General features: G+C 48.8%; 1 protein-coding gene across 1 annotated transcript; it reads left to right on the forward strand.

Annotated features, from left to right (window-relative positions):
• The first annotated feature begins 710 nt into the window (after nt 1–710).
• LOC108556006 (paired box protein Pax-1) lies at nt 711–13,965 on the forward strand. Its single transcript, XM_017911910.1, has 3 exons — nt 711–739; nt 11,793–12,440; nt 12,985–13,965. The coding sequence occupies exons 1-3, from the start codon at nt 721–723 to the stop codon at nt 13,455–13,457; spliced, it is 1,140 nt and encodes a 379-aa protein (XP_017767399.1). The 5' UTR covers nt 711–720; the 3' UTR covers nt 13,458–13,965.
• Nucleotides 13,966–14,548: the final 583 nt, after the last annotated feature.

Raw genomic sequence — 14,548 nt, forward strand, 5'->3', positions numbered from 1 at the left:
GTCTAGCCGCGACCCGGCGTCCTCCCTTTCTCTCTTTCTCGCTCCCACCCACGCTCGTCCCTTATCCCTTATCTCGCTCTTTCCTCTACAGGACGAGCGCACACGGACACGGTACTCTGCACGCTCTTGCATCGCATTATTTACTCTTGCGCCAAATTGTCGCGTTTTTCCCTCGACAGCCGCGAGTACGCCTTCAGTGTCTCCCTTCGGTGCGAGTGAATGAAGGACGGCGAAGGAAGGCGGCGTGGAACGTTTCCATCACGCTCGCTACCGCCCGATCTTCCAGTGTTCTCCACCTTTTACCTGGTTCACGCGCCTTTTCCGATCCAGCGTCGTCCACGCTCGTTGCGTCCATTTCCCGCTCGTTGCATCAGTGAAGTGCCTTATACGCGTTTCCATCGACGCGACACTAGTTACTGTCGTTGCCGTTTTCATGCTATCGTTCCCATCGCACCGAGGAGAAAATGTGAAACGGCAGGGATGTTGATGGTCGAAAGGACCCAAGGTGGTGCTCGGTGAAAGGAGTGCAGAGGATATACTCCTATAACGTTTCCGTTGGATGGACTTTGGAAAATATTCGTAAGACAAGTCCAGAGAGTTTGATCAGATCCAGGGATCGACGTGGATGGTAAAGAGGAAGAATCGTATCGAGGGAAGTCTGCAGAGGAACTGGAGGAACCGCGTTGCATGTAGCCGACGGCTGCAAGGCTGCTCTTCCTGATGGATCCCATCGTGTTAGGTGAGGAACTAGCCGACTGTAATTTACGTCGCAGACGATAATGCACGATTATGCCAGCCATGTTATGTAATACCTCTAAATTTCTTTTCGATAAGCCGGCAGAAGTTGAGATGGACATTGATTTGTTGTCGTTGGACCAGTCGACGAGGAGCTACTTTCAGCTGGATCTTAAAACTCGAGAAACATTTATTCATTTCCAATTTATCCAACATCGGGTTATATTACACAGTCGTTTGCATAGAATTCTTTCGCTACATTCTCGTTATACTTCTGCCCCAATAATCGGGGCTCACAGTTTCACTCGCGAACCTTCGAATTAACGAGGCCATCCGCGTCTTATCAGCGGCAGAATTTCAAAGCGTGATGTAACGCTGAATAATCGGTATCGTCCAACGTGTGTACAGCTTCTTGCAAGCGTTCCGACGCCGATCGGATACGAATTTCTTTCCTCCTCGAACGTTCCCCCGTTCCTCCCCGAATCGCCTCGTTCCGCGAGATGAGAGATCGAATCTCGATGGCGCGCGACGTGTATGCACATGTCAATCAACTTCGACCTAATTGAATTTATAATTAAATGAGACGTAACGCTCGGGTGTATCTTGGTGTGGCGCCGTCGCTCGCCACTTATTAATTTCGCGCGAATCGCCGACGATAATAAAATAGGTTGCCGCAATTATCCACCAATACGAGCGCACCTAAGCACCGTGCATCTTTTCCTCCGAATCTCTCCCGATGCCTTTTCGCGGTCGCTTGGCATATCTCTTCTGTCGAAGAACAATTGTCTTAGGGCCCGAAGAGCAACATTTGATCGTTCTACGATCCTCCATTGCCCGACGAAACTTCCAGAGACTATTCTTCACCGTCGCGCAAACCCTGTCAAATATTTGCGTCCATGGAAGCGAAAAGTTTCACAAAATGGTGGAATAATTGTCAAAACGGTGAAATAATTTGCGTCGCGGTCGCTTAGTGTATCTTTTCTGTCGAAGAACGATTGTCTCAGGCCTCGAAGAGTAACATTCGATCGTTCTACGATCCTCCATTGCCCGACGAAACTTCCAAAGACTATTCTTCACCGTCGCGCAAACCTTGTCAAATATTTGCATCTGTGGGAGCGAAAAATTCCGTGAAACGGAGGAGGAACTGTTGTCAAAACGCTGAAATAATTCGCGTCGCGGTTGTTTAGTGTATCTCTTCTGTCGAAGAACGATTGTCTTAAGCCTCGAAGAGTAACAGTCGATCGTTTCACGATCCTCCATTGCCCGAGGAAACTTCCAAAGACTATTCTTCATCGTCGCGCAAACCCTGTCAAATATTTGCGTCCATGGAAGCGAAAAGTTTCACAAAATGGTGGAATAATTGTCAAAACGGTGAAATAATTTGCGTCGCGGTCGCTTAGTGTATCTCTTCTGTCGAAGAACGATTGTCTTAGGCCTCCAAGAGTAACAGTCGATCGTTTCACGATCCTTCATTGCCCGACGAAACTTCCAGAGACTATTCTTCACCGTCGCGCAAACCCTGTCAAATATTTGCGTCCATGGAAGCGAAAAGTTTCACAAAATGGCGTATAATTGTCAAAACGGTGAAATAATTAGCGCCACGGTCGTTCCAGTATACCCGAATCTCTTCTGTTGAACAACCGACTTAGGCCTCGAAAAGCAACACTCGATCGTTCCACGATCCTCCATTGACCGCTGAAACTTTCAGCGACCATTCTTCACCGTCGCGCAAACTCTGTCACATATTCGATGGAATTGAAAAATTTCGCGAAATGGAGGAACCATCGCCAAAACGGTGAAATAATTGGCGCGCGAGTGAATACGAGTCGTTCCATTCATAGAAAGTATACTGTACTCATTTCTCCAGCAACCTCTGACCTTGCTGGGTCCCGGATGCCCTCCCGGTTCCTTATCGCCCTGCTTTCGATCGTTCTTTTTCCTCTCTTTCTGAAACAGCCGAGCAGCCGTCGTATACGAGGCTGGTCGTGGTCACGAAGCGTACAACGAACGGATCGGTGTTTAATAATTATGTCAGCGACGTTTCCTCGCTTGACGAATATCGAAGTGGACCGTTCTAACGAGACTGTTTCGCAGACGCTCCTCGGGGAGCGTGATCTATGCCACCAGATACCGGGAAACGTCCAGCCAACTGCGTATTTCTGTTACCACCGAGATCTTTGGAAATACGGATAGCTCGGTGTCATGCGCGTTATCGAGGCCTCACGTTGTTTCCACGGCCCCGAATCATCCTCATCGATCAATCCCATCCTCGTCCTCGAAGAAGTCTCTCGGATGGACAGAGAGGTGTTGGCTCCTGGGACAAAAGGCTGCCGAACGAGAAACAGAAGTCGATAGTCGAGGCTTGACATTTACAAGCAACGATACTGAAACGAGTGCACGATGACCTAGATTTTGGTAACGCAGGATCATAAATCTCGATGATGCTTCACGCTACGACCTAGATCTATCGTTACCCTCGCGGCAAGACCGATCTCTCCATATTGGAAACACGCGACTGTTTTTCCAATCGAGATTAATCGCGGGGGAACCTCTTGGGAGACTCTTTCACGCTGTGATCAGAGAAACTCTCAAAAATCTACCGGGTTGGCGAAAAATTTGGGCTAATTACCATTGGAGACTCTGCTTAGGGATGACTAGAATCGTGGCTAATTAATAAACCCATTGAAAATTGCGAGGGAACCACTCGAGGAACTGTTCCATTCTGTGACCACAGAAACTCTCAAAAATCTACCGGGTTGGCGAAAAATTTGGGCTAATTACCATTCGAGGCTTCGCCTAGGGATGGCTGAAATCGTGGGTAATTAATAAATCCAAATAAAATCGCGAGAAAATTACTCGAGGAATTCTTCCATTCTGTGACCAGAGAAACTCTCAAAAATCTACCGGGTTGGCGAAAAATTTGGGCTAATTATCATTGGAGACTTCGCTTAGGGATGACTACAATCGTGGCTAATTAATAAATCCATATAAAATCGTGAGAAAATTACTCCAGGAATTCTTACATTCTGTGACCAGAGAAATTCTCAAAAATCTACCGGGTTGGCGAAAAATTTGGACTAATTACTATTGGAGGCTTCGTCTAGGGATGGCTGAAATCGTGGGTAATTAATAAATCCATATAAAATCGCGAGAGAATTACTCGAGGAATTCTTCCATTCTGTGACCAGAGAAATTCTCAAAAATCTACCGGGTTGGCGAAAAATTTGGGCTAATTACCTTTGTAGAGTTCGCTTAGGGTGACTAGAATCGTGGTTAATTAATAAACCTATGGAAAATCGCGAGGGAACCACTCGAGGAACTCTTCCATTCTGTGACCAGAGAAATTCTCAAAAATCTACCGGGTTGGCGAAAAATTTGGGCTAATTACCTTTGTAGAGTTCGCTTAGGGTGACTAGAATCGTGGCTAATTAATAAACCTATGGAAAATCGCGAGGGAACCACTCGAGGAATTCTTCCATTCTGTGACCAGAGAAATTCTCAAAAATCTACCGGGTTGGCGAAAAATTTTGAGTAATTACCATTGGAGACTTCGCTTAGGGATGACTAGAATCGTGGCTAATTAATGAACCCATTGCGAATCGCGTGGGTAATTAACAAACCTATTGAAAATCGCGTGGCTAATTAACAAATCCATTGCAAATCGGGGATCCAGGGTAAATCCGTGAATGTTCGCAGAGTGGCCGTGAAGAGGACCGATGGTAGCCTCGGCGGTGTCCGCGGTTTAAAACGCCTGCGTTATCAGTCCCCGTTTTTTTCTCCAATGACGTTGACAATCTTCGAAGTCATTGACACCAATACACCCGCAGCCACATGTACGGTTCAAGACCTCGATATGTAACGCGATACATTGGAAACGTATTCCGTAGATAAGGCCATCTCCCGAACGTAGTCCTCCAGATCGGGTGTATACGTGGGAGAGATACGGTGGACAATAAAAATTTGTCACGACACTCCGTAACGAACGATTAACCGTTAAACGTTATTTTGCACGATCGAGAGAAGTTTCACGAGGCTATCTGCGAATGTGGAAATTCATCAATCGCGCTTGACAATGCTCGTAATGCGTACGGTGCTATCGGTGGGGAATAATTGAGCGAATCATGCACTGGGTGATCCCGAATTACGCATTACCGATTTGGCTACGTCCTGTTCGAGCATGCGCTTTAATTTTCTCCAATTGCGCTTTAATTCTTCGATTAATCGAGCTTCGATTCCAAGGAGATATCAATGCAGGTGAGGAGAGGTTGGATCAAGCTTAAGGACCGTGTGATCAGATTATTCCCTATGAAAGATACCAGGAACTTCTTCTGGCTATTGACAGTGGCCAGGAAACGCGTGGTTACAGATTCATTAGCGTTCAATTAGTAGAGTTTGTTCTAGTTAAACAAGGAAGCCTTTTAAAGGGTCCAGTTGACAAAGGACTGTTTAAATACTCGCAGTAGCTTCTGCAGTTCTCCCGGGCTACCTAGACATGTCTGTCCGCGACTTCCTCCGAGGGATGTTTTAAACGATTTCGGTCCTCTGAAGGTTCAAAAGTCTCTTTACAGCTAATTGAGGAGTCCGCTGTATTTGCTGACTCTGGCTGAACTTGGAGCAAATTTGGCTACAAATTACCAATTCCGGTAGGCCTCTCGTTCCCTTCGAATGTTTCCAAAACTCGTCCCTCGTTTGATCTCTTCCAGTGGACTTTGAAATATTTAATTACTCCCGGGAAACAATGAGCAAGTCGCATCTCATCGAAACATTCGAATGATCATCTGCTAAATTCCTAGCAAACCTAGCACCTAATTTAAGCCATATCACGAGGACTACGTAATCGTAGATTACCAGGGACGTAAGCAACGATATCGTTTTTTGTGGGTCCGTTGGGCAACGCTTCGATGCGTCTTCGTTATCCAGTCGGTTGTATTTTGTTCACGAAACGACGTCGGATTGAGGATTATTAACCCTTTGCACTCGAGAGGCGCCTCTCAGTCACCATTTAATCAAATTCCAACGATGGATATTAATTAATATATCAAATTTACAATTACCTAACGATGCGTGGAATATCAAAGTAAAATAATTCTGCGTCTTAATTCCTGTACGATTTCTTATTTATCGTTTTAAAATTATCGTCGACTTTATGTGGCAGAAAGTCTTCGAATTACTTTTTTCCTGTAACGAAATAATCCTCGAGTGCAAAGGGTTAACACTATGCCGTCCGGTGGCACCACGTTGGTGTCATGCGAAAACTATCGGGCAAATGCCAGTGACACCACTTTGGAATCATAGTCATACATTGTATGTATACCATATACATTGTATCAGTGTACACATGCACACCGGTAGAAGAAAATTGCAACAGTGTTACAATGCCAACACAGTCTCCTCGACAATTCGGTTGTAAATCCGCCCAAAATCGCTAGCGCAGAACGGAAAAACGTTTGAACCATACCAATAGAAGGGTGCTATGACCGATATAAAGTACACGGAAATGTGGCGTGCACCGTGATTTGGCGATGAAAGCGTGGCAAGGTGGAACGTATCGTATGGACTGTTAGATATGGCGCAGAGCGGTGCACAAACAACGATCGTAAGGCGAAACGATGCAGAGATGTATCGTTGACAAGTTATTACTTGCACGATTTGGACGCGAAGTTTTGCATACCCGTCTCGTGATTCAAGACTCTGGCGATCCGCCACAGGGGATTCTTCTAATAGCCCATCCCAAAAACCTGTCGCGACTCTATAGCGTTCGGCGTCGAGTAGCAATTTTCGTCTCGGCACAGAACATGCTTTCAATTATGGCTCGCTGTTCGTTTACTTCGGTATTCATCTTCGCGGTATACTCTAGGGGGAACTTGACTCGATATTCTGCCGCAAGTGGACAGATTTTCTGGCAAATTCGCTCAACTATCGTGTACGCTTGCTATTCTATTGACACCGAACAGAGCTGTCAACGATTATTAATTTTTCGAGAGAGAGATAATTCGTTGTTTTTTGAAAAGGACGACGTAGAAAAGAGCGTTATTTGTTCAACTTAGGATCTCAGCCACGTCTAAGGGATATAGGGGAAAAAAGGGAACGTAACTTTCGCCGGAGCCCTTTTTTTGTTCGTCGATCGAATATATTTCGGTCCCACTGTCATCGCGTATTCCAGATGTGAGCCGAGCTCACGCACACGCGTGTGCGAGATAAATTTTGCACGGGTGTATTTTAGGTTGCACGAAGAAAGGTACGCTCTCTCTCTCTCTCTCTCTCTTTCTCTCTCTCTGTTCCGGAGGAAAGGGAAAACGGGTAAGAATCGCGCGGGAAACCTTGCAATCCGACTTGCTAAACGGTTCTCGAGTAAATAAGTAACTGGTTGAAAAGACGAGACACTTTAGGATGACGGTTTAACTCGCGATTAAAAGATCCCGTTTCGAATGTCTCGGAGTTAAATAATCAAACGGGATGGACCGACCCAGAGTTGACAACCGTGGTTGAAAACCAGGCGCTAAGTTCGGAGGAGGTCGGTGGGTGGACGTTTACGAGGAGCGTAAACCGCGGCGTGAAGTGACTTTCGAAAGAAGCGTGGGCCCGACGAAATCGTGGGACGGTTCGTATAGGAAATTAATCGTTTTAGTAACGGAGGGATCGGCGAACGTGATTGAAAATCATTGCAACTCGTTCGCTCGACAGAGACGCGTCTGGAAATCCGCGTAGCTATGATGAAACTATGTTCGACGAGGTCAGACGGTTATCGTGAAAAATGTACCGCGATTAGCGTATAATTAATTTCCTTCTTGCAAGGAATTGCATAAATTTCACGCTTATAAATAGACCATCCGCTAATCAATGAAAAAATGTTATATTCGTTCTTCGGGTGCCGGGGTCCGACGAGTTTTTGTTCCACGGCCGGCGAAAAATAAATCCGCAGTGTAAAATTAACGCGAGATAACGCGGAATAATTTACGACCACACTTGCATCTCAATATCATCTCCATTCTCGGATCAAACGCGATAACCGGATTCGATCGGGGACTGGTGGTTTTCAGCCTAGCCGCGAACGGCGGTTCGAATTATCGAGAATCTTTTCGCTTTGACAGGGAGATTTGGCCGGTGCCCAGGTTATGAGGCCCCTGGAAATAATGATGAAACATGACAGAACTATTTTCAACCTGCAGATACACGTGTTATAAATCTATGCTCGTGCATCGGTCCAGTCTAGCGCTAAGTATTCCGTCTAAATACCAAGATTCACGACCTTTCAAAATATCCTCCATTCCGTGGAACGTTCTCGCGGATCCTAACTGCCTGCGCGACTCCATCTCGTTAACCACCCTTTCGCTGATTTAATTAACGAAAGCAACAGCGAGCCCGCGTTTCGAGCCAGAATTTCGTGCAGATCGTTTCAACTTGTCCCCCCCGCTGGAAAATTAAGAAGCTTTAATCCCCGACACCGCTTCGGGACAGGCTAATCAGTGACATGTGCTTGGCCTGGCCCGCGCGGAAATTAAACGAAGACCCCGTTTCTATAAAAGAGGAGCGGTGGCCGACAAAGGGGAGCAGCAGAGGGGTCGATAATTAGCGAGTGAGAATGGTAGACAAACACTGGTCGCGTTTCGGGCATCTATGTAAGCGGAACACGTGTTTTCGAGGGTGACACTGACATCCATCACTCGTCCGGTGCACGCCCACATCACGGACTCGCGCGTTCGCCGTTCAACTTTTCTACTTATACCCGGCCGATTTTTGCTCGTCCTTTTATCCGCGACAATTTGTTCCGCCTGCCCCGGTATCGTTTTCGCAAATTTCCAGCCACCAAATTAGCCGATCCCCCTACCCTCTGCCACGGCTCCGCGCTTTTTATCGTCCTCTTCTTAATTCCTGCGCGGAAATACACGTGCGTCCCTCGAGATGCAATCCGGGGATCGTTTACTCGAATAACTCTGCTCTACGGATTCCTGCGCGGAATGAAGCATGACAGCGAACAGATAGTATAGATACCCGGGGATTGCGTGTTTCGCGTATGACGATTATGTTAGCACAATGTAGTACCTTTCGCCAAAGACGATTCGGATGAATCGACCATTCAGCCTGCCAAACACTCGCAGCAGCCACGGAATGCCGTGTCACGGTTGGACGTTATCAATTACCGGCTAGACACGTGCTATCAATCTCGATCAGCAGCGTGACGTCGACGTCCATCGTTTGCCTAGCATAACCCGCGATTGTGGTAAATTCGTCTGTTCACCAACGGGACGATAAAGCACCCGTTGTTTCGCCCGAAATTCGCGCGCCGTTCCTTGCCCCCCGCGCCCCCCTCGGGCCGCTCCGCGTCCGCGCGAGGAATCGCTCGAATTTCTCGGATCCCGCGGATCGAGGAGGAATAAATCGTGGCCGGAAGATCGAGTGGACGCATACGTCTGCGAATCGTCGCGTGGAACCGGCGATCTGGCCATTTCACGCGCGCACACGCGCGTGAACGTCGCGGTGCGAGCAATATTATTAGACTTTTTCTCCGCTCCGCGGTGATGAATGACCGAGATCAAAGGGCCCGACGCGTGTAGTCAGTTTACACGCGTGTAATACACGTATCCATCGCGGGCCAGGCTGCACACAGTGCACGCGCACACGTGCTACGCACCGGGAGGAGGATCTTCCTGACATCCTTGCCGTGCTTCGTCTTATCCGATTTCTATTCCACTCCTTTCATCGACGTGTTTTCGTTGCTGTTATCGGACGAGTTTATACGTCGGCCGATTTACAGAGAAGGCTATATCGCCGAGAATTTATCGCCGACCCTTATTGGGTTACCGGAGCTCCGGGTCCTTTAAGGCCCCGAAGATTAATGTCCAGGGGACAGGAAAAATATTTGCTCTGGGATACGTCGTAAAAAGGGCCACTCGGTTGGACGCGAAGTGCGGCAACACCTGCACACAGAGCGGAGAAGCACAGAGATAATAATTGTTCAAAGCGGCCTACTACGTTTCGCAACCACAAATCTCCCCTTTGAAGCGCTTTGTAACCCCGACGCGAATTTCTACGATTCTATTACGCGTGTTACTTCGATTCACGAGGTGAGGACAGTTTCGCGGGAGTAACGCGCGAGACAAATGCCACTGGAAAGCCAGGATATTCGTTGTAATTATAAATCTATCAGGCGAGCGGTTTATCCCCTCATTAATTACTCACCTATATAAGAGAGCCGACCAAGAGGCGCGCATAAACCACGGGGCTTGTCTTCCGTTTAACGAGCGCGCGCTACTCCCTCGCGATCGAACGGTTCGCCGGCAAAAAGACGGGGCTTTAATGTAACGCGGGTCATTAAGTCCAAATCGTTGGAGTTTAACGGGCCACGTCGGGGTCGTTCCACGAATCGGCGATCCGCTGAAAAACCCGTTCCTTTTACCGGGGTGATTCTCGGGAAACCGCCTCGTCGTTTGTCTTTCGATTAAAAACCAAACCTCTCGTTCACCCGCGCCATTTTCGGATTACCGCCTTCAGCCTCGCAGCAATCATTTCTCAAACCGGTCAACCGTGGACAGCTCGATGACGATCGTACAAATACGCGTTTACAGGAGGAACAACGAAGAATCTAAGAATATCCGGTATACCGATTCCTCTAGTGGAAGCCATTTTGATTTTGAGACCGTGGAGAAAGGAACCGCGGCGGGGAAAAAGCAGAGATGGAGGAATTATTTCGAGTTCAAAGAGGACTTTGCTCGCGCACCGTCGATGTATACCGTTGATGGCTGAAATGTGGCGGAAAGGGCGCGTGTTTCGCGCCTCTGCCAAGAAGCCGCCATTACGGGGAGATCGAGGGGATGTCGGAAAAGGGGACGGAGAAAAAAATGGTGGCCGCTGGCCTGCGCAAAAACGCGTCTCTACGCTCGGCGGCGTCGCCGACGAAACTCTTCTTCCAGGAATCACGGAGGCCTCGTAGGGCCCTCCTTTCCGCCGCGGTTTTCTTATTTATTCCTCTTCTGCGTAACGCGTACGTCGGCCCGGGGCGTAGAACAGAGGGACGACGGGAAGGGAGTGGAAAGCAGTAAGACGTAACCGAAGGGAGAAAGGGGAGGGCCACATAAATTTCCCCCCTTTCTCGGCCAGGAAAGTCCTCGCGCGTTCCTCGGATACGACTTCGCACTTCCTTCGCGGATATCCGTTCACCTCTCTATTTCCACTCCGTGCCTCTTCGAATAGGTACAAAAGGAACAGACAGGCCTCGATTCTTCCTCGACATCAAAGAACCTGCGAGATGTTAACGCATTAAGGCTTTTTGCACGCGAGTCATCCGTCTCGCAGGATGGAAGACAGTGGTATTCGGAGGAACGTCTGTCTCTAGGAGGATCGTAAATTTTGTATCGAATCCTCCCGTTCTATTTCGAACGTTGTCCGCAACTTCCTCGGTTTCCCCGACAATGGAAAATTAACGCGCTTGCCGCGAGGCGCTGGAACACGCGAGCACTGCACCCGGGTTAAAGATAGCCCTCTTATTATTCTCGTAACGGGTTGTTGTCTTTGCTTACGGAATTTAGGTGGCTTTGGAACGCAGTTAGAGGCAATTGCTAGGGCATTGCTTCGCTAATTAAGGGTTGTTACGGACAAACTCGGCCGGGCAACAGCGAGCCAACGACATACATCTGCATCTCATTAAAGCGAACCCTAGCGCCAGGTGTAAGTCCCTACGCGAAGTATATTATCGTCGCGTTATACAGCAGCCGTGGCTCGGATCGACGCGAGATTGCCCGTTCGTTTCGCGTTCCAACCTCGAACCCGCGGGAATTTTATAAATCAATATCTCGTTGCTTTTATCGCCGAACCACGGGCAACGCGGTGTCACGTGTCCGAAATGGAGGGCCGAGTGCGACGGAAATTTATTAAGATTTTTATGGACCCCGGGGAGTTAGGTACCCCGTGATCGACTACCGTGTGTGAAAAAAAGAGGGAAAAAACCGGGTTCAAAGCGGGGCCGCTCGATTTTTCTTCCTCGACTGGTTCCTCGGCTAACTCTTCGGCTAACGCTAATACCAAAGCCTAATCCATCCTTCGCCATTCTTCACGGACAGAGAGTAACGCGAGCGAACTCGGTGCTGCAGATCAGCAGCAGCAGCAGCAGCAGCAACCCCATCAGCAACAGCAGCAGCAACAGTACGGCGAAGTGAACCAATTGGGTGGTGTGTTCGTGAACGGTCGACCTTTGCCGAACGCGGTCAGGTTGCGAATAGTGGAGCTTGCACAGCTGGGCATCAGGCCGTGCGACATCTCGCGGCAGCTGCGGGTCAGCCATGGTTGTGTCAGCAAGATCTTGGCCCGGTACCACGAGACAGGCAGCATACTGCCTGGCGCGATCGGTGGCAGTAAACCCCGGGTGACCACCCCGAAAGTGGTGCAGTACATCAAGCAACTGAAGCTCAAGGATCCGGGGATCTTCGCTTGGGAGATCAGAGACCGCTTGCTGTCTGACGGCGTGTGCGACAAGTACAATGTGCCATCGGTGAGCAGCATCTCGAGGATACTGAGGAACAAGGTCGGCGCTGCAACCGCGATTCATCATCATCCCCATCATCCGGCGCATCATCACCATCATCATCATTTGTACGCGGCCGCGGCCGCGGCTGGAGCCGCGCTCTGTCCTGTCCCGTATCCGCCGACGCCCTATCACGCCACGCCGCCGCCCGCTGTAACGCATCATCACCATCATCATCATCATCAAGGTTGGTAGCTTCCACGATCCCGCGTCTTGTTCTTCTTCTTCTTCGAGCGAGAACTTTCCGCGGCCTTCGACCGCGTTCTCCGTCAGCGTTCGACATCACGAATGGTCGGTGAGATTTCCTTCGTTTCAGAGACTATCGTTCCAGAGTACCGTGACAGGAGAACGTAATTTTGATCGTGAATGCGACGGTATTCGAAACTCCTTTACCGTTCCACTGCTAGACTCCTAGATCTCTGTACCTAGCGTAAGTAAAGCGAAGTTCTCGCTCGAAACGCCAACCTACCGAGCCCGGTACGTGACGCATTGGTGGAAGAACAGTAGACGTGCACCTCCTCTACTCTCTGCTCGTGTCTCAGAACGGCGGAGAGCCCGTCTAAAAAGAAAAATTTGTTCTCCATCAGCGCAACTTGCGCGTTCAGTTTTAGCAGCGAGCTCGCGGGATATCAGGCAACAGTCGCGTCTCTTTCTTCCATCCTGATACGAGCGCTGAATAATCGAATTCGAACGATCCTCTCCCTACCAATTTGGTACCGGTGCGTTTCCAGTTGGGCCGACGACGCCGGGCAAGCTGTCGCCGTCCTCTCCGACCACGATTCACGCCGGTGTCGGCCATCAGACGTCCGCTTCCGCTGGCTTACAGTGGCCTAGCCCTCACACGGTCCACGACATCCTCGCCTCCGGTTGCAACCTCACGAATCCCCAGTCGTCCCCGTCGCCGACCTCGCCCCTCTGCGCCACTGTCAACAATAATCACCACCACGGTCACCATCATCATCACCAGAGCAACGACAACGCTGCCAGCAACAACAACAACGAGGAGACCAGCGGTTACCATCATCCGCACCACCATCATCACCACCATCAGCAGTATTACGCGTCGGCTCTGTACCACCATCATCATCATCACCATTCGGACAGCGTGACCCCCGTGGCGACCACGTCGCCTGTCCTCACTGTGCAGTCCATCATGATGCAATCCTCGGCAACGAACAGTCAGCCGGCAAGTCCCTGTAATTGAATTGCACGCGATTAATAGGGTGTTGTTGATCGAACGAAACGCGAGTGAAAAGACTGCTGGTCGTGGTTTACCTAGTGGATGCACGCGATTAGGGTAAGGGTATACTATGTAACGATTAATACGTAAGCGACGTGTGATCAAGGAGGAAGATCGGAGTTACGAGTGACTGTGAGAGCAAGGACGAGACACAAGACGAGGAGGATATGAATAAATACGTGTGCAGTTGGCGCAAGGCGAAAACGGTATATCATCTCCACCAGTATTATGTATTTTTATCGTCATTTGCCAAGAGTGCCTTTTTTCGAGTGCCATAACGGAAAGCGATTGTATGTTTGTTATATTTGTAACGGACTGTGAGATACCACGGAACTTTAACGAGAAAAATTTGCACCTGTTACTCCTGCGAACTGCGAATATTCGTTTAGTCCTTTAGCCCGTTGTTTTTGTACGTTTGTTCGATCTTTGCGTAGATTTAATGGTATAATCGTTAAGGAAGAACCGTCTAAGCCCTGGCCAACGTTAATGGGGTCCCGTGACGAGTTGTCCCGGGACGTTATCGATATTATTTAACGGATCAATCTGCGCGATCGTGACCGCGATCGTGCAACTATAGTCCTCTGCCATGCTTTTTTATGGAATGCAACTTTTGTCATTGGGAAATATATATTTTCCTTCAAGTTAAACCGGCAGTTGTTTCTACTCCTCTCGTTGTACTATCAAGATCCTGCGATGTCGAGGATGACAGCCCGAAAATGGTAAGTGACAGGTAGGTGACGAAGGTACCAAGAGGCACCGGGTAATTTCACTAAGCTGGTGCAAAATGCACGGAGAACAGTTTAGTAGAAGATGAGCTGGTAATTAATCTAAGACGGCGAAAAGATCGCTGATAACGACGCATCTCGGACAAACTGTCTCTTCTTTGCGCGGCGGCATCACTATAATTAACCGAAACTTTTTCGCGGCCGACATTAATCTACTTCCTAGCTTACGGCTCAGTTGGCACGCTGAAGAGATCAAGAATACAACGGTGCTTCAGATTTACTACAATTCCGCACCTTTTTGGCACGCCTTTCGAATATTCGATTACCTGT

Source organism: Eufriesea mexicana, unplaced genomic scaffold (genome assembly GCF_001483705.2).
Source record: "Eufriesea mexicana isolate 0111107269 unplaced genomic scaffold, ASM148370v2 scaffold294, whole genome shotgun sequence".
Lineage (NCBI taxonomy): Eukaryota > Metazoa > Arthropoda > Insecta > Hymenoptera > Apidae > Eufriesea > Eufriesea mexicana.

What these genes read in the sequence shown, in the direction of transcription:
- LOC108556006 (XM_017911910.1), top strand. An exon ending in CCATCATCATCATCATCAAG is followed by an intron (nt 12,441 to 12,984) that starts GTTGGTAGCTTC and finishes GTGCGTTTCCAG; the next exon opens with TTGGGCCGACGACGCCGGGC.